A 27381-nucleotide genomic window follows, 5' to 3' on the forward strand; every position below is an offset into this window, starting at 1 on the left:
GGAAAGTGGAACAGAGGGACACTTTGTACTTGTCACTGCTTCTTGATTGCATTGAATGAACAGGAATCTCATCCATGCTGTCGCTTTGAGTGCTCTGACCCTGAAACGGGGAACAAAAGTATCCAGCTTTCCAGGCCACACCCCCCGAGCACACACTCCCGCCTATCCCCAATGTTGCACCAACTCGGTGACCCCAACTCACAAACCGCTGATTTAAAATGAATGACACGCTCGCATTCACACAGTTCTTGGTAATGCCAATGTAGTTCAAGCTGGCAGAATCCCTCCATTTTTTGCAAGGTTTTCTGTTCACTGACTGACTGCTTCTTTCTTTTATTTTTTTCCCCAAGAGGATCTAACCAGACATGGAAGATATTGTTATAGCCGGAATTTCAGGTCGTCTTCCTGAGTCTAACAATTTGGAAGAATTTTGGCAGAACCTTTTCAATGGAGTGGATATGGTTACAGAAGATGACAGGCGGTGGAAACCAGGTATGCTAATATTTCAATGTCTTTATCATTTTAAATAACTATTAAATAACATTTAGGCTTAATTAACATTATTATTATTATTATTATTATTATCATAATGCTTTTCTTAAGACCACCTTGGGGTTTGTAGTGTCTTTCAACTGCTGGTCTCCTTGCCTTCCTGGCTGCTGTTCTGTGCTTTTCCTTGTCCGTCTGGCTTTGGGTTTTATGAAGGGCCGTTCTCTCTTCTCTCTGTTGGCACCAAGCTAATGCTCTCATTCATGTGCTAAAGCACAAGCAGGCTTAGGACGATGAGTAGAGAGTGCTTTTGAATCCCCACCCCCCCTTTTTTAAAATTCTAGGTCTGTATGGCCTTCCCCGGAGAAATGGAAAACTAAAAGAAATCGACAGATTTGATGCAGCCTTCTTTGGTGTGCATCCCAAACAGGCACACACCATGGACCCACAGCTGAGGCTTATGCTAGAGATAGCGTACGAGGCCATCATCGATGGAGGTTAGTATCAGCTGCCCTCTTTTATTTATAATAGGTATTAATATTTTGTGGTAGCTAATATCCTTGAAAAATGTATAGCCTTAATGCAATATAAGCCACTTTGGATAACGGCATCTGCCAAATGAATAAATGTAAATGTTATTTTCAGGCATGCATTTATTTGATTTATTTTTATTTTATTTTATTTTTTAAGTTTTATTTTTTAATTACTACAGTTATTATTACTTTATTCAGCAAGGATGCGTTGAGGTGACAATAAACATTTCTAATGTTACAAAAGATTTATATCATGCTGTACTTTTGAACTTTCTATTCAAGAATCCTGAAAAATGTGGCAAGGTTTCCACAAAAATATTAAGCAGCACCACTGTTTTCAACTGTTTTAACTAGGGATGCACGATATTATCGGACTGATATCGGAATCAGCCGATAACGGCTTTAAATGTAAATATCGGCATCGGCCCGAAGTGAAAAATTATGCAGATATGTCTTGCCTACTTCGAATTAAATTAAAAGTAAAATAGCCTACACAAATAACATTTAAACTGTGTTTCTGATTAAATAAAGCAGTTACTGATGCCATAAAATTATGAGTATGTTTTGATTTAAAGGTCAGAAGCTATAGCTTACATGAAAATCACAAACATGACATTTGTAAATTAAATAATTTTATATGTACTAATTTATTCTTTAATGTGTAATATGTTTTATTTTTTAAACAAATCATAAGCTCTAAAAGATTTTCAGAATTTTTACAACTCTTTTGCTTTAGACCATCAACAAATAAAAATCTTAAATCTTAAAAATAAAATGTTATGGTTAACACCGCATCTCTCTGGGGGGGAAAAAATGCAGCGATTGATATATATATATATATATTTTATTTATAGTTATTTTCAAAACTTCAATGTACTGTCAAAAAATGTCATTTTTGTTTAATTCTAACAAATAAGTTCTTGTTAAAAACTAACCAAATTTAAAAATATTTAGCTTATAATTTCTGCACAGGAGAGACTTGGCGTTGTTTCAAAAGGAAATATATCGGTATCGATATTGTTATCCCTAGTTTTAACACTGATAATAAAATAAATTTTTCTTGAGCACCAGATGAGCTTGATTATATTTGACTGTTTTCTGAAGGATCACGTGACAAAAAAAATTGCAGTAATGGCATATTATTATAAAAACTAAATGAATATTATTAGCATATATGGTGCTTATATGAGTATTTAAATTATTTATATTAACATTTCTAAACTGCCAAAGTGATGCCAAATCTCTATGTAGAGCAATTATATTTAGTATTTTTAAACCTAGTTGTAATGCATTGTATGTGTAATGTATTATTTTTCAGTGTTCACTGACTATGTGAATATAAAACATTGATTTTTCCTGTTAGGCATTAACCCAGTGTCCATGCGTGGCAGCAAGACTGGCGTCTACATTGGAGTAAGTGGCTCAGAGGCGGGAGAGGCCTTTAGTAAAGACCCAGAGGAGCTGCTGGGATACAGCATGACAGGATGCCAGCGGGCCATGTTTGCCAACCGCTTGTCTTACTACTTTGATTTCAATGGTATGCAAACATTACAAGTTTAATTACCGACTCAATGCTTGCGCACATTGTAGGACAGAATTGAGTTGCCAGAACCTTTGTTTTGAAAGACTGTGCCGTCATTTTTTCTGTATGGTGTGATGTGTCTTCTGATGTGATTTGAATTAGTGACTAATTACACAGTCACGTCTGTCACTGGTGTAACTTGACTCATACTGTCACGTTACACTGAGACAACCGGTTGAAATGGATTACTCAAATCACTTCATGCTTATTCTTAATGTGATCAGCCATTAACTGTGGTGTTTGATGTACATGAACATTCAGGTCCCAGTACAGCCATTGACACAGCGTGCTCCTCTAGTCTGCTGGCTCTGGAGAATGCTTTCAATGCTATTCGCCATGGCCAATGTGATGCAGCACTTGTGGGCGGAGTCAACCTGCTGCTCAAGCCCAACACCTCAGTGCAGTTCATGAAACTGGGCATGCTCAGTCCTGAAGGATCATGCAAGTCATTTGATGCCTCAGGTGAGATTATGCATGTCACTGTAACGTCTAAAGCTTTCTCAGGAAGGTATTAAAGGAATCTGGTTCTATAAGCATCAATCATTGCATAACAATTATAAGAATATAGTCAAAGTCTCTCTATCAAGTCATGTCACTCGGCGGCCATCTTTGAAACGCCTCTCCGGCATGCAAGTGCAGCTCCTATCTCTTTGAATCGTGAAACATCAAATTTTTGAAACATCAAATCTGTCAACAACTGTATCATAAATGTTGTTTCTTTTGCTCAAATAGCGTTATAAAAAACGTATTTTTCAGGCTAGATCAGCCAGTGCGCATGTTCAGTCCTCACCGATTAGCGATTGGCTCTTTCATTCAGAAGGCGGGGCTTCCTGCGTTTGAGTGGCCATATTGAGCGCTGCATTTTCCCCCACTATACGAGTGACACTTCTTGGGTTTTCTATAGTCTTTGATATAGCCTTCTAAGTGTTCGCACTGAATAATGCATAACAAATATAGTATTTGAAGTATCATGCTATATGTTTTCAGCAGAAGTATGCTAATTGCAAGGTTAATTGAGCAATTATGACTAATATTTTGTTTAAATATGTCTCTACTCTTGTAGTCCAACAAAATAATGAGTTTGGAAAGAGATGTTAAAAATGTCAGCTGATAATTTTTGTTCAATTTGTCAAAATGGAAATCAATAGTCAAGTTGAGCCAGTGTTAGTATTATTGCCTTACTATTATGAGACTAATATTTTTATTTTTATTTTTTTTTAAGTTTTGGTAATTGTGTTGTATTTTTTGTAATTTTTAGTATAGTTTTTATTTTATTTTTTACTTTAGTACTTCAAGTTAAACTGAATTGAATTAATGAACTGAAATAACAATTTTTATTTTATTTATATATATATATATATATATATATATATATATATATATATATATATATATATATATATATATATATATATATATATATATATATATATATATATATATATATAAAAATAAATTAATTTAATTTATATATATTATATATATAATTTATTTTTATTTTTAATGGCTTTAATTTTAGCTTTAGTTTTAGTTTACTCTAAAACCTTGAGTTTCAATGCATTTTTGAATATAATGCCTGACGATATATGTTTTGATAAATATTGCACATTTTGGCAAAAGTAGCATTCCATAAAATTTTAAAAATTTGTGTACTGCCTGAAATAAAAAGATTTCTGAGTGTATTTCTAATTTGCACTGCTGTTTAAAAATGGAGGCAATTTTTTTGTTTAACCCTCTAGGAAATGGCTATTGTCGCTCAGAGGCTGCTGTTGCAGTACTCGTGACCAAGAAGTCAATGGCCAAGAGAATCTACGCCACAGTTCTCAATGCTGGCAATAACACAGATGGCTACAAAGAGCAAGGTAAACTTATCCTTCCTTCCCACAGACGTCAAATCTGCCTCAAATCCTCCAGCATGAGTGAAATCAGCTCAGTTAATACCTTCTTACTCGCTCTGGAAGCCTGGCATTACTATAAAAGCTGGCACTACATGTATCTTAGATGTCGTAGCCTTTCCCCCAGTGCCTCCTGCCACACTTTACACGCCAGTGTTTTTAAACATGACACTTGGCTGAGCGTGAGGGCTCAGGGTATTTGAAATCTCTGGCATGCACCTAACATCAGACCCCCTCTAGTTCCTGTTGTGCTGCCACATTGAGGACCGAATAATCCATGCTGTAGCTCACGTGTGCATTCCAGAAAGGCATATGTTATAGCTGCTATGTGTAAATCTGCTCATATTCTGGAATGTGGTATGTCTCCTCTTTCCTCAGGGGTGACATTCCCATCAGGTGAGATGCAGCAGCGCCTGGTCCGTTCCCTTTACCAGGATGCCAACATATCACCTGACCAGGTGGAGTACATCGAGGCCCACGGCACTGGTACTAAGGTCAGTCAATATGAAATTACACGCATGAATCCCTTAAGAAGAGATTTGCTTTGAAAATAAGAATGGGAACAGTTCGATTCAAACTGGCCATGTTTACATGCACACAATTTTCCAATTAAGGTCTATATTGCAATAAATAAGTAAAAAATAAGCAAGTAAATAAATAAAGATTAATTTAAATATTAATTCATTTAAAAAAAAAAAAAAAAAAACTATGTTTTTAGAATTTAAAGTTTTTAATTTTAGGTGAAAATGGTCAGTTCTGGGTCCTGTTTTATTTAGTGTTTACATGCTACCTCTTGGGCAGATTATTCAGAAGTACGGCCTGGGTTATCATTGTTACGCGGACGACACCCAGATTTATTTTAGCACTCAGCCTGATTCCACTACTTCCTCTTTGACTCTTTCTGCCTGTTTGCTGGAAATCAAGACATGGCTGAATCACAACTTTCTAAAGCTAAATGGTTCTTAAACAGAAATTTTATTAATTGGCACTCCATCTAATGTTAATAAATGCAGTAATTTTAAACTTTCAGTTGACAATACTCAAATATCTCCTCATGCAGGTGCGTAATTTAGGCGTTATTTTTGATGCTCAGCTGACTTTTAATTCTCATTTCAAAAACATAACTAAAGTTGCTTTTTTCCATCTTCGAAACATTGCTCGCATTAGACCCTTTCTTTCCAGGCCTGATGCTGAGAGGCTTATTCATGCCTTCATCACATCACGGCTTGATTATTGTAATTCTGTCTTTGGGGGTTTACCAGCAAGTTCTGTTAAGAGATTGCAATTTATTCAACTCAACAAGCTGCACGAGTTTTTACTTATACATCTGCACGCCATCACTTTACCCCAGTGCTCCAGCAACTTCATTGGCTCCTGGTTCAATCACGTATTGATTTTAAAACTCTGATTTTAACCTATAAAGCTGTGCATGGGCTCCAGATTACATCTGTGATTTGGTCACTCTTTCTACTCCTCCTCACTCTCTTCGCTCTGCTGGTTGTCTCTCCTTGTATCAGCCTCGTTGTAAATTAAAAACCATGGGGGGGGGGGCTTTTTCTTATAACGGGCCTAAGCTATGGAACGCATTACCTGCGTTCATTAGGAATGCTGCTTCCTTGGATTGTTTTAAGAAACTTCTTAAGACGCATCTTTTTAGTAAAGCTTTTAATTTGTGGTTATTTACTGTGATTTTATTTTGATATTATGTAGTTTTGGTTGATTTGTTATTTTGTTTGTACATGTTGTAGCGCTTTGTTTAAGAAAGGCGCATTACAAATAAAATGTATTATTATTATTATTATTATTAATGGTGGTTAAAAAAAGGACATATAATTTCATGTTTATGTTAATATAAAAAATAAATATAAATTTAAATATGCATAATATCATTGTGTATGTAAATATAGTCATTGAGCAATAGACATTTCAGCTTGTTGTTATGTGTATATTGAAAATAATTGCTTTTTCAGGTTGGGGATCCTCAGGAAGTGAATGGCATTGTGAGTGTATTCTGTCAGTCACAGAGGGATCCTCTTTTGATTGGCTCAACCAAATCCAACATGGGACACCCAGAGCCTGCATCTGGATTAGCGGCTCTTGCCAAGGTATATAAAGTGTTTTTTAACAAGTCTTCCTGCTTTAATCAGCTTTAGCTTACTCAGCTGTTTCTTTAAAAATCTGGAAGCTGAATCCCTCATCTTAAATGTGAAGTAAATCAAGTAACTTGTGTTGCATGCGATCAGGTGGTTTTGTCTCTGGAACATGGCATCTGGGCTCCCAACATCCATTTCCATGATCCAAACCCTGACATTCCTGCTCTGACGGACGGCCGGGTGCGTGTGGTGTCGGAGCCCATACCTGTCCGTGGTGGCATCGTGGGCATCAACTCATTTGGCTTCGGAGGCTCAAATGTCCATGTTATCCTGCGTCCACATGGTTCAAAATCAGTGGCTCAACCTTCAGTCCTCAGACTCCTGCAGGCCTCCGGTCGCACTGAGGAGGCGGTCACTTCCCTTCTCAACAATGCCCAGCAGCATAAGGATAACCCAAGCTACCTGTCTCTTCTGAATGATGTGTCTGGAGTTCCAACGGCAAGCATGCCATACAGGGGCTATGCACTGATTGGAGCACAGGGAGAGCTTACCGAGGTTCAACAAGCCCAGCCTACACCCAGACCCCTCTGGTACATTTGCTCAGGTGAGGGGGCATTTATATTTTTTTTATGGTGAACTTTTAAATTGGCGAAATCTTATTTCCTTCAACATTTTATATTAAAGGAGCTTGAGGTACTACAGAATACATACTGTAACTTATACAAACTTCCTGTCCCATCCAAAAAAAGCTTTTATTGGAACCAAGCTGCTAAAGCAATTTTCTGATGTTGTCATGGTGAGATAAAAACATGAAAGCTTGTACTATTATATGCCATTAATCCTAAACATAAAAAGAACTAACAATAAAAGTAAAACTTTGCTTATTTTACATGCAGAAAGGGCATTTCTTAAAGGCACAGCAGCCAAAAATTAAGTTTAAGGTCATGGGAAATTGAAATAAACTAAATCTCAACTAATTACATTTTTTATAATAATAATAAATAAGAAATTAAATATATATATATATATATATATATATATATATATATATATATATATATATATATATATATATATATATATATATATACACACACACACACACAGTGCTGCTTGAAAGTTTGTGAACCCTTTAGAATTTTCTATATTTCTGCATAAATATGACCCAAAACATCATCAGATTTTCGAACAAGTCCTGAAAGTAAACAAAGAGAACCCAAACAAATGAGACAAGCATGTTTTATTTGTCATTTTATTTATTGAGAAAAAATATCTAGTGTTGCATATAATCATGATCATCAAGGCTGCATTTATTTGATCAAAAATACTGTAAAATAGTAATATTGTGAAATTATGATTTACAATAACCGTTTTCTATTGTTTGTAATACATTTTAACTGAAGAATTTTAAGTAGTCTTCAGTGTCACATGATCCTTTAGAAATCATTCTAAAATACATAATTTGGTGCATAAGTAACATTTCTTATTATTAACAGTGTTGATACTTAATGTTTTTTCAAAATATTTTTGTGGAAATAAATAATACAGTAAAATATGCGATATACAACCCTTTAAGGTTGTGATTCAGTGCGAGTCAGTCAACATAATGGAAAGTCTCTCTTCACATGATCACATTGCCTAGATTTTTATTTCTGTGTCCTGTCTTTGTTTGTATCTGTCTCCTGACAGGTATGGGCACACAGTGGGCTGGAATGGGCCGTAGCCTGATGCAGCTGCCTGAATTCCGGGAGTCGATCCAGCGTTCGGACGTGGCTCTGAAGGACACTGGGTTGTGTGTGTCTCGCTTGCTCATGGACGCTGATGAGAGCACTTTTGAAGACACCGTCCACGCATTTGTTGGTCTTGCAGCCATCCAGGTCAGCCTCCCTCATCTCTAGAGATACTAAGTACAGTGCTAGTATGACTGGAACAGGATTGACATTTCTCAATGAAAAAATGACCCCTGGCAACTTTGGAACTGATATAGGCCTGCCAAATCTTGCAATACAGTGGCACAATCAGTCATAATTTCAACAGTCACTCCGTCTGCAAGACGCTCCGTCTGCAGTTCTGTCATTATTAACTCAACCCACATTTTCAAACCTGTATGGCATTCTTTCTGCTCAAACAAACTGCTCTTTCCTGTGGAACTGGCACACTTGCATATTCAAACTTGTCATGTATTCAAACCTTGTAGACCTGCTAGTTGTAGTCTCACAATTTTCATGCCTGACTATCTTTCACCTACCTGAATGCATTCCTGTCAAATTTCCAGGTTGCACAGATTGACATGTTGCAGAAGATGGGTCTTCAGCCTGATGGGATCGTGGGCCATTCTGTGGGAGAGTTAGCGTGTGGTTATGCCGACGGCTCCCTGAGCCACAGCGAGGCCATCCTGGCCGCTTACTGGAGAGGACGCTGTATTAAAGAGGCCAACCTGCCCCCGGGGGGCATGGCTGCAGTGGGTTAGTGTGGCAGCAGATGCTTCAGATGCTTTGCTTCATTAATCGGATGCAAAGCATCCCTCCATGGGGGATTTGCCTAGCCTTTTGTTCAGCCATTTATGCTATAAATGTTTTTAGCAAGCTTACCAATGGTTCCTTTTACCAACCCTACCATCATCTCCCCCCTCAGGCCTAACTTGGGAAGAATGCAAAGCTCAGTGTCCACAGGGTGTCGTTCCTGCTTGTCACAATGCTGAGGATACAGTGACCATCTCAGGTCCTCAGGTATATACCCTCTAAGAAATAACATCACCCTAATTTCATTTAAAAAAAACAAACAACAAAAAAAATAATAATTTTAGTAAAAATACAGTATTAATAGTAATATTGTCAAATATTATTACATATAAAACAACTCTTTTCAATTTGAATGTATTTTAAAATTAAATTTAGTCCTATGATAGCAAAGTAGAATTTTCAGTAGCTTTTACTCCAGTCTCTCCAGCCTTATTTTAAATGAATAAAAATTGTTGTTGTTTTAAATACCAAACTAATATTAATTCTATAGATGTATAAAATATTCTTAGTTTTTTTTTTTTTAGGTTTTGAGAAATTATTGCATTTTTTAAATATATAGAGTGAAAGTATGTATACTAGTACCTAACAGCAAGTGTTTGGTTATGCAGGACTCTGTCAGCAAGTTTGTTGCCCAGCTGAAAGAGACCGGTGTGTTTGCCAAAGAAGTGCGCAGTGCTGGTGTGGCTTTCCACTCCTATTATATGGCCTCTATTGCTCCAGCCCTTCTGTGTGCACTGCAGAATGTGAGTTGGTGAGGCATTGCAGTGTCACAGTGCCCTCTGCTGGATATTAGCATCTCAAAACCTCAGCACAGATAGACACTGACTTCCTGTGCGTGTTCTTCCAGGTAATAAAAAGCCCAAGGCCTCGTTCAGCACGCTGGATCAGCACGTCCATCCCACAAACGGACTGGGAGAGCCCACTGGCGCTCTACTCATCTGCAGAGTACCACGTCAATAACTTGGTCAGCCCTGTGCTCTTTCAGGAGGGACTGAGCTTTGTGCCCGATAATGCTGTGGTAGTAGAAATTGCCCCACATGCTTTGCTGCAGGTAACAAGGAATTGACCTTAATACACATTTTGAAGATTCAAATGTAGATCCATTTCTATTATTAACATGCTCTTAATACATCTTCAGGCCATCTTAAAGCGGAGCTTAAAACCCACCTGCTCCATCCTCCCCCTAATAAAAAGAGGACACGCCAACAATCTGGAGTTCTTCCTCTCTCATGTGGGCAAGATGTACATGAATGGGTTGGTTTTTGTACTCTTAATTTCCTAGTTGTTTTGACTCGAATTGTTAGCATTTCCAATGTTAAATGATTGATGCACACTCTCTTGCATCTGCAGAATTAACGTGGACAGTAATAAATTGTACCCAACTGTTGAATATCCTGTTCCGACTGGGACCCCACTCATCTCCCCTCACATTCAGTGGGATCATTCCCAGGTCTGGGATGTGCCCAAGGTGGAGGACTTCCCTGCTGGCTCAGGGGGATCCACCTCAGCCACTGTGTACAATATCGGTGGGTAGTTGTGAAGTTGAAATTAGTCTTTTTCTCATCTTTGCTGTCATGTCATGCTTATTTTTTAATGTTTTGTGCAGACATGAACCCAGAGTCTCCTGATTACTATATGATTGGACATTGCATTGATGGTCGGGTGCTGTACCCAGCCACCGGGTACCTGGTTCTGGCCTGGAGGACTCTGATGAGATCTCTGGGTACAGTCATGGAGCACACACCTGTTATATTTGAAGACGTCACCATCCACAGAGCCACCATCCTACCCAAGACAGGTAAAAGATTTTTCTTTGACCGCTCTTGTAAATGCAAACTTCTCACTATTGAAACTTTATATGCCTTATTTCTTACTCTGAGTTACAAAAATATACTTTATTACTAAAAATACACTACTGTTCAAACTTTTGGGGTCAGAAAGCTTCTTTTTTTTTTCATAGAAATGAATAAATTTATTCAATAAGAACAAAAAAGTAAAGACATTTTAAATGTTTCAAATAAATGCAGTTCTTTTGAATTTTATATTCATTAAAGGCAACATCTTTAATAATAAGATCACTAAATCAACATATCAGAATAATTTCTGAAGGATCCTTTGACACTAAAGACTGGAATAAGTTAAAATTCAGCTTTGCCATTGCAGGAGTAAATTACATTTTAATATATATTAAAATAAGACTGTTATTTCAAATGATAGTACTGTTTCACAATAATCCTGTTTTTCTCTATTTTGATTAAACAAATGCAGCCTTGGTGAGCATAAGAGGCTTCTTTTTAAAAACATTTAAAAATTCTTACCACTTCCAATTTTTTTAAATGGTAGTGTACTTCCATACTTTGGAGTAAATTTGAAACTAAATAAAACAGACTTGTTGTTAGCTTGTCCGTGTGGCTTAGTGCTAACCAAATTGTTTTGTGCACTGCATCACAGGGTCTGTCCAGCTAGAAGTGCGACTCATGCCCGCCACTAACCGTTTTGAGGTGTCCGAGAATGGAAATCTGGCCGTCAGTGGTGGGTTTCCAGGCAACATGAGACACCATTCACAACTTCTTTCATTGTGACGTTTTTGTGTAAAACAAGATATTTGTAAATCGACAAATAATCACACTCTGATACCCCTGGTGTCTCAGGTAAGGTGAGTGTCTTGGAGGATGCTGGACTTGATGCTTTCCATGCTGAGCTGAAAAAACCAATGGCTGTAGACAAGGAAGATCCTAAACTACTTTTGAAAGCTGGGGACATCTACAAAGAGCTGCGTCTGCGTGGATATGACTACGGAAAAACCTTCCAGGGAATCCTGGAGTCTAACAATGCTGGTAATTCCCCTCAAATGCATCTTACACTTATATTGTGGAGATAATGTTGCAATGGTCAAAAACACGATTTGGTCACTCCTGAGCTCTTTGTATTCTGGTTTTTCCAGGTGACTATGGAAAGCTTCACTGGACTGGTAACTGGGTGACATTTTTAGACACCATGCTACAGATGATTGTAGTGGGGCTGTCTGGTCGCAGCTTGAGACTGCCTACTCGCATCCGCTCTGTGTTTGTGGACCCCAGACTTCATGAGGAGAGGGTAAACAAGTATGCAGATGACCAGAAAGGTATTAGACACACCATCTACCTGAAGTCTGATGTAACCTGTCCCAAGTTGAAATGTATCTGACCAAAATTTCTTCTCGTCAGCTGTGGATGTTCATGTTAACCACTGCCTGGACAATATAACAGCTGGAGGAGTTCAGATCTGTGGGCTTCACTCTACTGTAGCACCTCGTCGCCAACAGCAACAGACTCCACCCACTTTGGAGGAGTTTGCCTTTGTTCCCTATGTGGACTCAGATTGCCTGAGAACCAATGAGAAACTTGGAGACCAACTGAGACATTGCAAAGGCATGTTGTGATTTTCATTTCTTTGAGAAATGCAGCATGGCATTTTGCGTTAACAATTTTTTGTATATTTGTGAAAGAAGACCTTTTTTGCGCACCAGGGCTGATCAAAAATACAGTAAAATTGTGAAATATTATTACAATTCAAAAGAACTGTTTCCTATTTTAATATATTGTGAAATGCAGTTTATTCCTGTGATGGCAAAGTTGAATATTCAGCAGTCTTCAGTGTCACACGATCCTTCAGAAATCAGTATAATGTGCTGATTTGGTGTTCAAGAAACATTTATTATTATTATCAATGTTATTGAGAAAATATTTTTTTATTAACAAAGTTCAAATGAAAAGCAGAATTTTTTTTGCAACATTATAAATGTCTTTTGCTTTTGATCAATTTAATGTTTTATATTCATAGTTTTTGTAAAATTAGATGGACCTAAAATGATTACATTTTTGTCCCCAGTTTTAATTTTCTGGGGTCTTTTCCTCTGTTTCAGTGGCACTGTACTTACTTTCCCTATGTTGTATGTGCAGGTCTAATACAGCGTCTGCAGAGGAAGCTGGCCAATCAGGGAGTGAAGATCTCCATCCCTGGGCTAGAAGGTGCAACAGAGACCCAGCTGATTGGAGCAGAGGGAGAGAAAGGCCTATTGCGGTTGCTGTCTGTGCTGTGCGGACTGGAGCTGAACGGAAACCTGCGCTCTGAGCTGGAACAGACAGTGGAGAAGGAGAGAGACTGTCTGCTGCAGGACCCTCTGCTCAACGGCCTGCTGGACTCCCAGGCGTTACGTCACTGCTTGGACACGGCCCTTGAGAACAGCACTCCTGGAAAACTCAAAGTTGTGGAGGTGTGGTGAATCTATTATTTAGGATGAAAATAGGCAGGGGTGAATGAGACGGTTGAAGTTCTCAACATGTATTCTTCTCCTTCAGGCTCTAGCTGCTGACGGTCATGTGTTTTCTCGGGCTGTTGGTCTCCTCAATATCCAGCCAATGTTGCGTCTTGACTACACGGCTTCAGATGTCTCCATTGACCAGCTTTCTGCTTACCAGAGCTCCCTGGAAGAGCAGGGCATCTCAACTGCTCAGTGGGACCCTCTACAGGGCCCAGCAATGGGTGGTCTGGATGGGGCTGACCTGGTTGTGTGTAACTATGCAACAGGGCACACGGCCAACCCTGCACTTCTGATACAGAACCTGACTTCAGCTGCGAGGGAAGGCGGTTTTGTTTTGATCCACATCCTGCTGAGAGGAGACACTCTGGGAGAGACGGTAGCCTTCCTCACATCTCAAAACAACCAGGAGGGTTTGTTGACACAGGTGTGTCTTAAAAACTTTAACGTGCTAAATCGGTCAGATCCACAACATAAATGAAAGTGAATAACAAAGTTGTATTTAAGTAACAACATTAAATAACACCGTGTATTTTTTTTGTCTGTTCTTTTATTTTGTTTTGTCTGGCTCATTGCAATGTTCTCAGCTTCTAAATGGAATTGTTTTTTTGTTTTCAGACTGAATGGGAGGCGCTCTTCCAAAAGGCCTCTTTAAATGTTGTCATGCTGAGAAAGTCCTATTACGGGTCTGCTCTCTTCCTCTGCCACCGGCGCCAACAGTCCCCTCAGGATCAACCTATCCTGATTTTTGTGGACCCTACTGACTATAAATGGGTGGAGACCCTAAAGGTGATTATTAATGTCAGCATAAAATGAAAATTTACAATATCTGTTTAGACAATACTTGTTCTAGATCTTACTCTGAATTATTCATCCATGTATATGATTCTTTTTTAATGGAAAGAAGTGACCTTGTAATGTTTCATCAAAAATGTCATAAAACTGTCTTCTGGTGAAAACTTCAGCCTTCTCTCTGGTGGCATATGCAAAACTTAGCCAATCATTTAGTCAAAATTTGTCATCAAATTTGTCACTACTTGGGTTTCATCATGCAAACTCATTAGTGGTGTTGCCAAGCCCTCCAAGAACACTCTGTAGTCCCATAACAACAGGCTAAAACCAATCGGCAGACTCATTAAATTAATCCTAATGCATGCCTCTGACCCTTTCTGTCTCCTTTTTTCTCATTAGAGCACTTTAGCTGAGTCATCTGATATCCCAGTCTGGCTCATTGCCACTAAGGGTCATAATGGAGTGGTGGGAATGGTGAACTGCCTCAGACAGGAGCCTGGAGGCAACCGTATACGGTCCGTCCAATTCCTGTGCAATTAGTGTTCCACATATGCTACTGTACTTTTATGTTATTATATTTTTGATGTTACAATTATGCAATTGTAAGATATTGAATGTTTTGTAGTATAGATGTATATGTAGTATTCATGTACATGGTCTTTTTTTTCTCCTCTCCAATAGGTGTGCATTTGTTTCTAATCTAAGTAAGGACGCTGAAGTCCCCTCCCTTGTTCCTACCCAAAAGGAAATGAAGGCATTACTGAAGAAGAATCTGGTTATGAACGTGTACCGTGATGGACATTGGGGTGTCTTTAGACACCAGTTGTTAACACAAGGTAAAAAAGGATGTCATATAAGACTTTTAGTGACATACTGACATATGTCTTAGATTGGATAAAGTCTTTTGAGCATGTTGTGATCGTCTTCTGTTCTGTGCATTCATGTTTAGATCTTAGCGAGGAGTTGACAGAGCAGGCCTACATCAATGTCCTGACTCGCGGTGATCTTTCATCGCTGAGATGGATTGCTTCCCCGCTGCGTCATTTTGTCCCATCCAATCCCAATGTGCTGCTCTGCCGTGTTTACTACTCCTCCCTCAACTTCAGAGACATCATGCTGGCCACTGGCAAACTGCCTCCAGATGCCATCCCTGGTTTGTACCCCATCCTGTTTTTGTGAAATCTCGCACGCTAGCTTACCCTATAAAAAGACTTAGGAAAGAGACTTTTCTCGTTTTGTCCATGCAGGAGACATAGCACTGCAGCAGTGCATGCTGGGAATGGAGTTTTCGGGGCGAGACCCCAGCGGGCGACGTGTAATGGGTTTGCTGCCAGCGAAAGGCCTAGCCACCTGTGTGGACGCAGACAAGCGCTTCCTTTGGGATGTTCCATCTAGCTGGTGAGAACCTCAGCACCTCTGAATCTGAATGAAACGTGTTCCTCCAAAACTCACAATGCTAAGTGAAGCTGTGTTTATGTGCAGGACGCTGGAGCAGGCCGCCTCCGTTCCAGTGGTGTACGCCACCGCATATTATTCCCTAGTGGTGCGAGGGCGTCTGAGGCCTGGAGAAAGTGTGCTGATCCATTCAGGCTCTGGAGGGGTGGGACAGGCCGCTATTGCTATTGCACTTAGTATGCGCTGCCGAGTCTTCACAACTGTCGGTAAGTGACGCACTTTTGCATGTTTTAAGAGTTTAAAAAGATGTGATTTGTAATTAATGAACACTGGTGAATTTAATCTCTTTGCTAGTGAGTAAATTAACTCCAAATACAGCTACACAAAAAGACACAAATGTGTAAAATGAAATGTTAAATGAAAACTAATTTTACAAAACTAAATTTGAATTATTATTATTATTTTAAACTAATTAAAATACGTCTACAACACAGTCGATGAATAACTACAACATAAAAAATTTACAATTCAACAAAGGGCAGTTTAACACATTTAAATTTAATGTTTTAATATATAAAATCTTTGAATATTTGGTTTAATTTTCTTGCATGTGAGATTTCAAGTCATTTTCATAGACTAAATTAGATGCTATTGCACTCAGAGTGAAATTGGCTATAATTAATTAATATGACGCTGTATCGTAAATTGTGTAAATTTAGTGGAGATTTTCATCAAAAGACAAAAGCTATGACTAAAACAGCTGTTGAAAAATGAACATTGCTGACATGTATCTCGTTTTGATTCACAGGTTCTGGAGAGAAGGCGGCGTACCTGCAGGAAAGATTCCCACAGCTTACAGCAGAATCCTTCGCTAATTCTAGAGACGCCTCATTTGAACAGCATGTAATGCTCCAGACTCAAGGCAAAGGTGAATAGACTACATTACAATGACTCTGAATACACAGCAGCATTGCGTCTAAATTGCTGTAGATTGAGATATTAAACCACCTATGTGTTTTTTTTTTTCAGGAGTTGATTTGGTACTAAACTCCCTAGCTGAAGAGAAGCTGCAGGCCAGCTTGCGTTGTTTGGCCAGACATGGGCGTTTCCTGGAGATCGGCAAATATGACCTTTCTAACAACACACCACTAGGTGCGTCCCAGATGTACAACAATTTCTGAATCAATCAAAAATCATCTTAGATCTATTATTCTCTTACTTTTACCCTCAAATACAGTTAAATGTAATTGTCCAATTGTTCTTGATTCAGGTATGGCTCTGTTCCTAAAGAACGTGGCCTTCCACGGCATACTGCTGGATGCTTTGTTTGAGGAGGGGAACAGGGAATGGGAGGAGGTATCTGAGCTTCTGAAGAAGGGAATTGCTAGTGGAGTCGTTCAGCCATTACGTACCACTGTCTTTGAGAGGAACCAAGTGGAGGACGCCTTCCGCTACATGGCTCAGGGCAAACACATCGGCAAAGTCCTGCTGCAGGTAAGGGTAAATAAAAAATGAAATATTGGATGGTAGATTTCTCATCCTTTATTGTGCTAATTGCTTTTCTCTGCCTTCACCTCTCAGGTACGTTCAGAGGAGAAAAGCAGCACTGTTCCTGTAGCCTCTCCTCTTTCTATTCCCGCTATCTGCCGTACCTTCTTCCCTGCCTCTCTCTCATACATCATCACTGGAGGTCTGGGTGGTTTCGGCTTGGAGTTGGCCCAATGGCTCACTGACAGAGGTGCTCGTAAACTGGTGCTGACGTCACGTTCTGGCATCCGCAATGGTAAATATGCATTAATAATTTAAGTAAAACTGAAGTTATATGTAAATCTTATTCATGTAATATTTATATTTGATTTATTTCAGTTAGTTTCCTAGGCAATAATAAGTATAAATTAAAGCTAAAATCGAAATATTACAACACATCAAAAATTAATAAAAATGGCAAAAGCACATACTTTACTAAAACAAAAACTATTAAAAAAAATAATTTTCATTAATTGAAATAAAATATAAAATTAGAAAAACTAGAACATTTTGAAAATATAAAACATTGCCTTTGCAATTAACTGAAATCAAATAAGTACTCTGAAATAAATATATAATAAATAATACTGAAATAAAAATTTAAGCTAAATATAAAAATAAAACCACTAAAGTACTACAAATATATATTTTTTTCATTAAATATAACATCAAATACAGCTAAAATAAAATATAAATATTAGATTCAAAAATATTTTATTTAAATCAAATAAAATTGTTCCCTTGGCAACTAATTAAAATAAAGTTTAAGTTGAAGTACTAAAATGACTAAAACTTAAATAAATATAAATGAAAGGTAAACAGAAATAAATATTAAAAAAACAAATTGCTGAAGCCTGTAACACATTACTAAAACTTAAACTAAAATGAAAACTAAAAATAAGCTAATTCAAAATATTAATAAACACTATAATGTATATAATACTAAAGGAACACTGATGTTGGTCAGGGCAACACATTAAAATGTTTATTGTCTTGACAGGTTATCAAGCCAAGCGCATTCGAGAGTGGCAGGCCATGGGCATTCAGGTCCTTGTGTCCACTAGTGATGTCAGCTCGATGACGGGGTCGGAGCGTCTCATCAATGAGGCCTGCCGCTTGGGTCCAGTTGGTGGCATCTTCCATCTTGCCATGGTAATATTCAGTTGTTGCTTTCAGTTCACTTTCATTGTAGTCAAATTAAGGACAAATACATAACTGATATTTCTCTCTATCAACTAGGTCCTTAAAGATGGCATGCTTGAGAATCTGACCCCACAGCACTTCACTGACGTCAACAAACCCAAATACGGGGGAACCATCCATCTAGACAGGTAGGGAATGGTTTGACTGAATATCTTCTTTCTTCAGCTGTTCACTTGTTGGTTATGATGAATTTTAATAAATGACTCCTTTTCCACAGCGTGACTAGACAGAAGTGCCCAGAGCTTCACCACTTTGTGGTGTTCTCCTCAGTCAGCTGCGGCAGAGGTAACGCTGGCCAGAGCAACTACGGCTTCGCCAATTCCACCATGGAGCGAGTATGCGAGCAGCGCCGACACGACAACCTGCCGGGCCTGGCCATACAGTGGGGCGCCATTGGAGACGTGGGTGTCGTTTTGGAGACCATGGGTGGCAATGACGCTGTAATTGGTGGCACGTTGCCCCAGCGCATGTCTTCCTGTTTGGAAGTACTGGATAGATTCCTGTGCCAGCAGCGGCCTGTAATGTCCAGCTTTGTGTTGGCGGAGAAAGTGGTGGTCGCTAAAGGAGAAGGAAGCGGACAGAGGGACCTGGTGGAGGCTGTGGCTCATATTTTGGGTAAAAGCTCAGACCTGAAATGTTTGAAGTCTGATAAGCTGCACTTTTTTTCATGCTTTTTAAAATTAAAGTGTTGCCTCTTTCTCTCAGGTGTGCGTGACGTGAACAGTCTGAATGCTGACGCCTCATTGGCCGATCTGGGTCTCGATTCGCTGATGGGTGTTGAGGTTAGGCAGACACTGGAGAGGGACTATGACATTGTAATGGCAATGAGGGAAATCCGACAGCTAACCATTAATAAGCTACGGGAGCTTTCCAGCCAATCAGGAGGAAAAGAGGGTGAGCATGTGATTCGTGTCAATATCGATAGCCTGATGGGTTTTTTTCCTAGAACATATTTTGTTATCCACAGTATCTTGAATAAGGTATTGGGAAGTTGTTAAAAGATTGAATAAATTGATAAATTCAGGAGATGTAATTTCATGTTTTGTAAGGTACATTTGAATTATTTTGTGAATAATGCATCAGTATATAACTTTCTCTCATTCTGTTTCTCTCAGAGTCCCGAGCTGCTCCTGCAAAGCGATCTGGTGCTCAAGCTCTGCTGGAATCAGATCTGAGTCGGATGCTGGTGAACCCAGACGGCCCCACGGTGGCCCCACTGAACGAGGTCCAGAGTGCCGAAAGGCCTTTATTCCTCGTTCACCCCATCGAGGGCTCCATTGCCGCCTTCCACACTCTCACTAGCAAGCTTAGTGTGCCGTGCTACGGCCTGCAGTGCACCAAAGGTACAAACTCAAGATTAAGGATCACTTTTCACTGTTAAGGCCCGTTCACATCAAGGACGATAACTATAAAGATTAGTGGTCGACCGATATATCGGCATTTTTCAAATATCAGCATCGGCCGATAAGTTTTTCTGTTTGGCCAATGCATTTGAAGCGGGACTTTTATTTTGACAGCGCTGAGAACGGCAGCACCTGAGCACACAGTGCTCACATTCTCCCTTTTGTTCTGTCTAATACGGATAGAAGTCTGTCTAATAATCAGATAGAACTGTTAAACAAAGGAATTAAATGTATACAAGAAGTGTTATAACGATTTCTTTTATGTTATTATTTGTAGTAGAAAGGCAAACATTATAATACTTTCTCGTTTGCTGTTAGCATTCAGCAAATATGCATTTATATCATTTAAACAAATCTTTGAATGACTAATGAATATTTAATTTCACAAACTTTGTGAACTTAGTCGGATCCAGCTGTGAGATCTTGTGAAGTGTGCATTTGTATCTTGCATGATCGCATGTGCTCTGTGTGACGCCCTTGTGAATTGAATGCGGACAGGAGGAGTTCAGCTTTACTGGAGACATGTGATCGACAAACTTTAAACTCGTGATTTCAAATTATGCTGCAGAATACTGAGTGCCCTGTTGGTTACAGTGTTTACTTCCTTTTTAATTATAATTTTATTAAATTATGTGTGTCATCTAAAGTATAAGTTTATTTTACACGTTTAATTTTTAATCAATTTTCAAATTATTTCAAATTTCTTAAATGTAAATTTAAATTATATCGGCCATCGGCCACCCTGCTTTCCAAGATATCGGCATTGACATCACCATCGGCTGTCAAAAAAACCATATCGGTCGACCACTAATAAAGATAATGATATCCACACCAAAGCTATAACGATAAAGGCATAGAGAAACATTATCGTTGGAATCACTTTCAGAATAATTTTTTTCCAGCTGATGAACGATACAAACATTGACAGCCAATCAGAATCCATCCTGCTACAACGAGCTTGACAATTAAAGTAGCAGACGAGCGTGTGCTTCGAATAAACAGACGATATCGTCCGCTGGTGTGGACACTAATATCTTTATAGTTATCATTCTTGGTGTGAACGGGGCTTTACACTTGAAAGGCAGTATATATGCGTTTTTTCACTGTGCATTCCAATTAATCAACTAAATTCAAATCAATTAAACAATAAAACACAATCAAAACATGATTTTTGAAAATGATCAGTTTTTGGAAATAAACTCTTCATATATATATATATATATATATATATATATATATATATTCATTATATATATTCATAATAATTCTTAATATCTTTGATTTTAAACTTTACTGTAATTGATATTACTGGATATTGTTTGCCTTCTGTATATTTTAAATTCCTTTATTGGTTATATTTGTTTAAAATGCAATTATGTTTAATGATTGTTATTTAATTTATTTATTTGTTCAAATTCAGACCTGTTATATATTTTGTTTTATGTGTTTTGCCCATCTGTAGCCGCTCCTCTAGACAGTATCCACAATCTTGCTGCTTACTACACGGAGTGCGTGAGGCAGGTGCAGCCAGAGGGGCCGTATCGCATCGCTGGCTACTCGTTCGGTGCTTGTGTGGCTTTTGAGATGTGCTCACAGCTGCAGGCAGCCAAATGCCCTGTGGAATACCTCTTCCTGTTTGACGGCTCACACTCTTATGTGGCAGCTTATACACAGGTGCAGTAAAAGGGCTCAGAAAACAGAAAAAATGTGCTATGCTAGGTCACATGGTCATTTCTGTTTTTTTTTTCTCTGACAGAGTTACAGAGCCAAACTGACCCCTGGTAAAGAGTCCGAGGCAGAGACTGAAGCTCTGTGTGCTTTTATCCAGCAGTTCACTGGCATCGAGTACAACAAGGTACATGAACAACTTTGTGGTTCAGTCTTTAAAATATTTTTGACCCTTAATTCTTTAAATTGATTTAAAATGGTATTTTCTAAATAGACAGTACTTAACTCATTACAGTTCAGTCAGTGCTAAAGCTAATGCTATCTCTGTATCCTTTCGCACAGTTGTTGGAGACATTGTTACCTCTGTCAGACCTGGAGGCCCGTGTGAACAAGGCTGTTGATCTGATCACATCCAGCCATAAGAATGTCAGCCGAGATATGCTCCATTTTGCTGCTTCTACATTTTACCACAAACTGAAGGCTGCCGACTGCTATGTTCCAACTTCCAAGTATCACGGCAATGTCACCCTGCTGAGAGCCAAGGCCAGCAGCGAGTACGGTGATGGTTTAGGATCTGACTACAAACTGCACGAGGTAAAGATATGGACCACTAATATGATACTGTAGTCTAAAGTGTCACATGATTTGGTGCTGTATATAATTATTTTTTTAATTGTCACTTGCGATCATTTTAATGCGTTATTGCTGAATGAAAGTAATAATACGTATTTTAAAAATGACCCAAACTTTTGAACTGTTGTGTATTTAAATGTTTTTCTTATTTAAAAAATAAGTTCAAAGAAGTAATATACTTTGAACATATTACTTTTTTTTTTTTTTTACTTGTATATATGATACTAATTCTTCAAGCTATATCAGGAATATTTATTATTAATATTATTATTATAATTTTTTTTTATCAAGAAGAGGGTTCAACTGGGGGGGGGGCATTTTTCATACATTTTTCATACATTAAAAAGTCAAACAAGTTTTATTTTGAAAATACAATCACAAACTTTAACAAAGCAATGATAAAAGTATATTAGTTACCAGCAACTAAGAAACAAGAACAAATCTGGACCCACTGAGGGGGGAAAAAACAAAATTTGAGGACATTTTGTACTGTGATCACCTTTTGAGATGTAGCTCTAAACATGGTCTGTGTACAGCAAGCATAATTGCACAGGAAGTGCTTCTGAATCTGGGAAGGAGATTGTGCTGAGAAAAAGACTTGTTGCTGTAATGCATCCCTGCAGTGTTAATAATTGGATTGTGTTTTGTCTGCAGGTGTGTGATGGCAAGGTGTCAGTTCATGTGATCGAGGGAGACCACCGGACCTTCCTAGAGGGCGAGGGTGTAGAGTCCATCTCAGGCATTATCCACAGCTCACTGGCTGAACCCAGAGTCAGCACCAGAGAGGGCTGAACCTTCCTGGCAAACGGCTTTTACATCTTTTCTCACCCTTACTCTGTTGCTTTCACCTGACAAACCAAAACTGTGTCCCGGCGTATTAAAGCATGCACGTTTATGATCAGTTCGTTCTTCTCACCCACACAACAGCCTTTTCCTTCTCATCCTTCTCATTCTCTACACATCTCAATATCTTATCACCCTTTACTTCTTTATTCCACGCTGGGAACAAAAACGCATGTCTGTTTATTTGCTTTATCGGTTAAGATTCAATCAGCTGTTCATTGTCTTCTATAAATCATCATGTTACTGTGACAACTAAAATGTCACTCTTTTCTAGCATGAGAGCATAGTTAAGTGCCATTTACCCTAAGTAGTGCCTAGCTGTAGTGGTCACTGACACTGTCTAACACCTGCATAAGTCTGCTAAAGGTTTTGTCAAAACGGTGCATTCATGTTCATTCATCCAACCTAATGATGCGGACTGCAAGTCAAGGCTTCACTGTATTCAAATCCACATATTAGCCATTGGGATTCTAGTTACGCACATAGCTGAGATTGTTGTTTACCAATTGTGAGCGGTTACTGATGCTTTAGTTAAAATCGCTTACGTTTACTGTAGCATTGTTCTTTTCTGAATGATATTCGCTGGTTCTCTTGTTGTTGCTGAACATCTAAACTTATGCTGATATAACTGTGCAATTGATGTTTATTTAAAAGGGAAGATATGTATAAAAAAGAACATTCCTGGATGAGAGTGACCATTAAGAGAGCTGGTTAATTGACTTGTCAATGTTTACGTTGAAGTTAGGAGTTAATTACAAAATATTTGTTACTTTAAAAATATATTGCACAAGCTTAAAGCAAAATACAAATATGACACTGATATGAAATGCTCGGCAATCCAGTGAACCATCTCGGCTCATACAGTACTATAATGATACTTTGCTGCTTAACCGTAGACCAATAACTGGAATATTAATATTGTATTGACGTTTCTAATCCTCTTTTTGAGGATAGTACCAACATTCCTTATTCCGATTGTCTTGCAGATGTATATGTTCTCCCAAAATGCTCTGTAATTAATTGGCTGCTTTAATAAATTCAGATGTTAGTTGTAGTAAATTCTTGTGGCCAGGTCCACATTAAACACAAGCTCAGTTCATAGTGCAAATCACATCATATTTTAGTCTAAATCTTGTCAGAATGAAGTGTTATTTGGTGTAGGAGTGAAATTGGCGGCGATGGATGAATATTTTCATGGCAGTGACGTGATTACCGACTTTCTCTTTGTCACAACAGAGGAAAATCTTCTGTTTGAAAGCAAATCACTACACATTTCTGAGACTAATTGTTCAAGTCAGTGACGAATTGTGATTTCTTTCAATGTTTAGAGCAAAGCTGGAAAAGCTAGGGAGCTCATTTTTCTATTATTGAAATTTTTTTCTTGTGGTGTAATTTTTCCAGTATTTATTGTACTAGTCCAAATAAAAAGCTATTACTAACATACACATCCAATGGCTACTGGTTTGTTTTTCTCCAACCATATTAGATGTTGATTCTACAGGTTTAATGATTATGCAACTAAGCTAAAAAGTATGATAATCCACTTTGAACCAATGTTATCAAATAATTTTATTATAAACAAAAGTGTAACAAAGTATACTCAATCTAATAAAAAAGTGGCCACATCAATAAAAAAAAAAACATCCCCTTTGAAGACAACTGATTTTTAAGCAGCTCCAGTGTGTTTAATATTCTTTTTCTTGCTTGAGAGTCTTAAAAAGAAAAAAAAAACTTGGGCTTTAGTATCCAAAATAATATTTACATATATACAAAAAGAAATTAAAATCACAAACCACTAAGGGTATAACACACATCACGGTTTTTCAGTTTCACTCATGCAGTGTATAAAGGCACAGTGTGAACTGAGTGGGCATGCATAGAGGATCAGAGCACATGACCACCTGATCTTTGGTCAAAGAAAGGGAATTCATCATGCAGTTATTTCACAAACTGTTCAATTATTTACACACGTAGCATAGTATACAGAGAAATCTTGCGAAAGTACTGAATGTCATCTGGTAATGGCTCTGAAGATGCAAGTGAAAATGCAAGGCAACAATAAGAGAATGCTTTGAGATTGTCATCAGGATGTTTGTAAGACTGGAATGTTTGGTTGTTTCACGTAAGGCTTGATATGGTGTCTTCCACCATTTTCCATCTATCCCTGAGGTTTTTTAATGTTCATCTTCATCTTTTGAATCACTGCTATCGCCCAATCCCAGATCTTCAATGTCGTCGTCATCATCAGGATCAACTTCTTCTGCCAAACGTCGCTGTAAGTCTTCAAGACCCAAGAAGCGCTTCAGAAGTGCAGCAAGTGCCTCCACATCACTGAATAGAAGAAAAATGGTGATAGTATGCTTAGCTGTCAAGCAAATATCACATTGCAAAAAAATTAATGGTGCAAAAATTCTTGCTGTGATTAATTTATTAGATTGACTTTTTACTTGTTTTTATCTCTTGTAAAGCTTCTTTGAGTACCCTGAAAGGTGCATATTTTATTATATTTTAAAATATAAAATATATTTTTTAACTTGCGTACCCCAAATAATTGAATAGTTTGCACATGAAAATATTAATATATTAAAACACTATATCTATCTATCTATATACATTTTTTTTACATAATCACAGGACTGTAAACGGCGCTTTAAGTACCTGCGTGAGCCCAGCGTGGCACTTTGTGTAAGAGGGTGAGAGAAGCCTGTCGCTAGACGCAGCACTAACAGGTAACCCTTCCCCAAATACCTCACCCTCTCCTCCTGAACACTCACGTCCCGCAGGTGCCGCAGATCTAACACCACTGAGTCAGACAAAACAACATTTCATTTGAGCAGTCATATAGTGCAAAACCAATAGCAACATATAACACAAACTCACCTCTCTCATGTCCTCTTTTCCACATAGTCAATATCATGGTATAGAGACTAAACGTCTTTAATTCGATCTCGTTCTTAGATTTATCAAATACTGCCTCCTAAAGACAAAGCAAAACAGACTGTTAGGACAGCTGAGTACATCCACTACAGATATAGCGCGTGTAAAATGTCTCCCACCTCCCATTCCTCCATATTCTGTAAAGCCACAAAAAAACAGCCAGTCACGTAGAACATCTTCCATAATATGCTGTCTACAACAAAAGAACAAAGCAAAGTGAGCAACACAGATCACAAAAATACTTCCTTTTATGGTTTTATTCACTTCCAGGGTTATTAGACATTCAGGGAACATTTCTCACCAGCGCTGTAATAGGCTGCTGCTAGTCCAACTGAAGCAATTCCTGTAAAAAGAGGAAGTAGGAAGACATTTTTTATGTTGCACATGGTAGAATACACACTTCTTGTCACCAAATTCTCTCATACCAACAAGAAGGGACCATGATCTAATCCCAGGAGACCTCTTCAAATGGAGAAGATCAGATGTGTGTTTCTCCACGACCATATACCCCATCTGTAAATACATTTCAAATGTTTTGGACCACTTAACAGATCTAGTTGGAGATTTCCAGTAATGTGTGTAGCATCACTGTACTCTGAAGGAAAGCTCATCTTTAATACTGCACAAAGGTGTTTTATGAACAGCATGCTATATATAATCATAATAAAGCTGAGCAGTTTCATATACATGCACAAGGACAACACCCTCATTAATGTGATCACAGATGTCCTGCCATAAACTGACAGCATCTGACATCTTACTTACCTTAATAAGTCGCGTTGCTCTTTTAAACAATTAAATATAATTATTTTCAAAATATATCAAATCTAAATGTTGGAAATTTGCAAAAGAAAACAGGAGCAAAACAGATTAAGGAAACAAAATGTGTTGATCATGCAACACACGTGAACACGCCTTCGAAAGACTTTGACTTCCGCTCAGCGGTTTCCGGTCTGGATGTATTAAAGGAGCCCGACCTTTACATTAAAACGACTCCTTTCTGCACGATTTCGAACTCATTCTAAAAGTTCAAAAACAGTTTGGGTCGTGAATAATCTGACACATCTGTATGAATAGCTAGTTCGTGATTATTTGAAGACTGCGCACTAACAGTTATGTTGGTTGGAAATGTCTGTAAATCCAAAGCGTTTTAGTAATTGATGCAATGCCCTTATTAAAATATCAAATATGGCATAACTATCCACAAAATATTACTATATACGACTAAAATGAGTCTTTACAGTAAGTCAAGCATTGTTGCTGATTCACGCATGCGCAAGGTGTCGTTCTCGCGAATCGGTTCTTTCAAACAGTTCGGTTCTGTGAACCGAGTGAACAATTGTAAATGTATTATATTTGTTGCAGCCATGATTTAGAACATAAAGATAATTTGCATTTACATCAGACAATACTAAAATAGCATTATTTGATTGTTAACCGGGATCACAGCGAGTCGAGCGTCCGTATAATCCGGCTAATCACGAATCAGATATGTTCGAAAGAGACTGTTCGGTTGTTCAATCTTTACGAATCGGAGATGTCTGAAAGATTCAATGAGTCAGTAAC

The 27381-nt window shown here is 38.2% G+C and overlaps 2 protein-coding genes across 2 annotated transcripts; one reads left to right on the top strand and one right to left on the bottom strand.

Annotated features, from left to right (window-relative positions):
• Positions 1 to 365: 365 nt before the first annotated feature.
• On the top strand, positions 366 to 24327 carry LOC306852115 (fatty acid synthase-like; the record flags this gene model as incomplete). Its single annotated transcript, XM_079388766.1, has 41 exons — positions 366 to 492; positions 834 to 986; positions 2386 to 2559; positions 2866 to 3066; positions 4344 to 4466; positions 4878 to 4993; positions 6470 to 6604; positions 6743 to 7196; positions 8282 to 8469; positions 8868 to 9057; positions 9227 to 9321; positions 9723 to 9857; positions 9962 to 10165; positions 10253 to 10368; positions 10465 to 10640; positions 10721 to 10912; positions 11566 to 11646; positions 11766 to 11951; positions 12059 to 12238; positions 12321 to 12524; positions 13056 to 13369; positions 13455 to 13841; positions 14033 to 14203; positions 14606 to 14721; positions 14888 to 15042; positions 15156 to 15359; positions 15454 to 15604; positions 15689 to 15867; positions 16410 to 16529; positions 16631 to 16753; positions 16872 to 17095; positions 17183 to 17384; positions 18129 to 18280; positions 18368 to 18459; positions 18549 to 18946; positions 19037 to 19225; positions 19447 to 19674; positions 21197 to 21408; positions 21491 to 21589; positions 21745 to 21996; positions 22690 to 24327. The coding sequence occupies 41 exons, from the start codon at positions 366 to 368 to the stop codon at positions 22825 to 22827; spliced, it is 7536 nt and encodes a 2511-aa protein (XP_079244892.1). The 3' UTR covers positions 22828 to 24327.
• Positions 24328 to 24428: 101 nt separating this feature from the next.
• On the bottom strand, positions 24429 to 26751 carry LOC306852114 (cytochrome b-245 chaperone 1 homolog). The gene is made up of 7 exons (XM_079388765.1): positions 26581 to 26751; positions 26241 to 26328; positions 26117 to 26158; positions 25935 to 26008; positions 25759 to 25855; positions 25537 to 25681; positions 24429 to 25209 (listed from the first exon to the last, which is right to left on the bottom strand). Exons 2-7 carry the CDS (start codon positions 26326 to 26328, stop codon positions 25053 to 25055), a joined length of 603 nt encoding a protein of 200 aa, XP_079244891.1. The 5' UTR covers positions 26581 to 26751; the 3' UTR covers positions 24429 to 25052.
• Positions 26752 to 27381: the final 630 nt, after the last annotated feature.

Source organism: Barbus barbus (assembly GCF_936440315.1).
Source record: "Barbus barbus genome assembly, chromosome: 32".
Lineage (NCBI taxonomy): Eukaryota > Metazoa > Chordata > Actinopteri > Cypriniformes > Cyprinidae > Barbus > Barbus barbus.

Coding starts and splice junctions, on each gene's coding strand:
- LOC306852114 (XM_079388765.1), bottom strand. CDS start 26,328: ATGGGGTATATGGTCGTGGAGAAACACACATCTGATCTTCTCCATTTG. Junction 26,009..26,116: donor AGCAGCCTATTACAGCGCTG/GTGAGAAATGTT, acceptor CTTTTGTTGTAG/ACAGCATATTATGGAAGATG. Junction 25,682..25,758: donor GAAAAGAGGACATGAGAGAG/GTGAGTTTGTGT, acceptor TGTCTGACTCAG/TGGTGTTAGATCTGCGGCAC.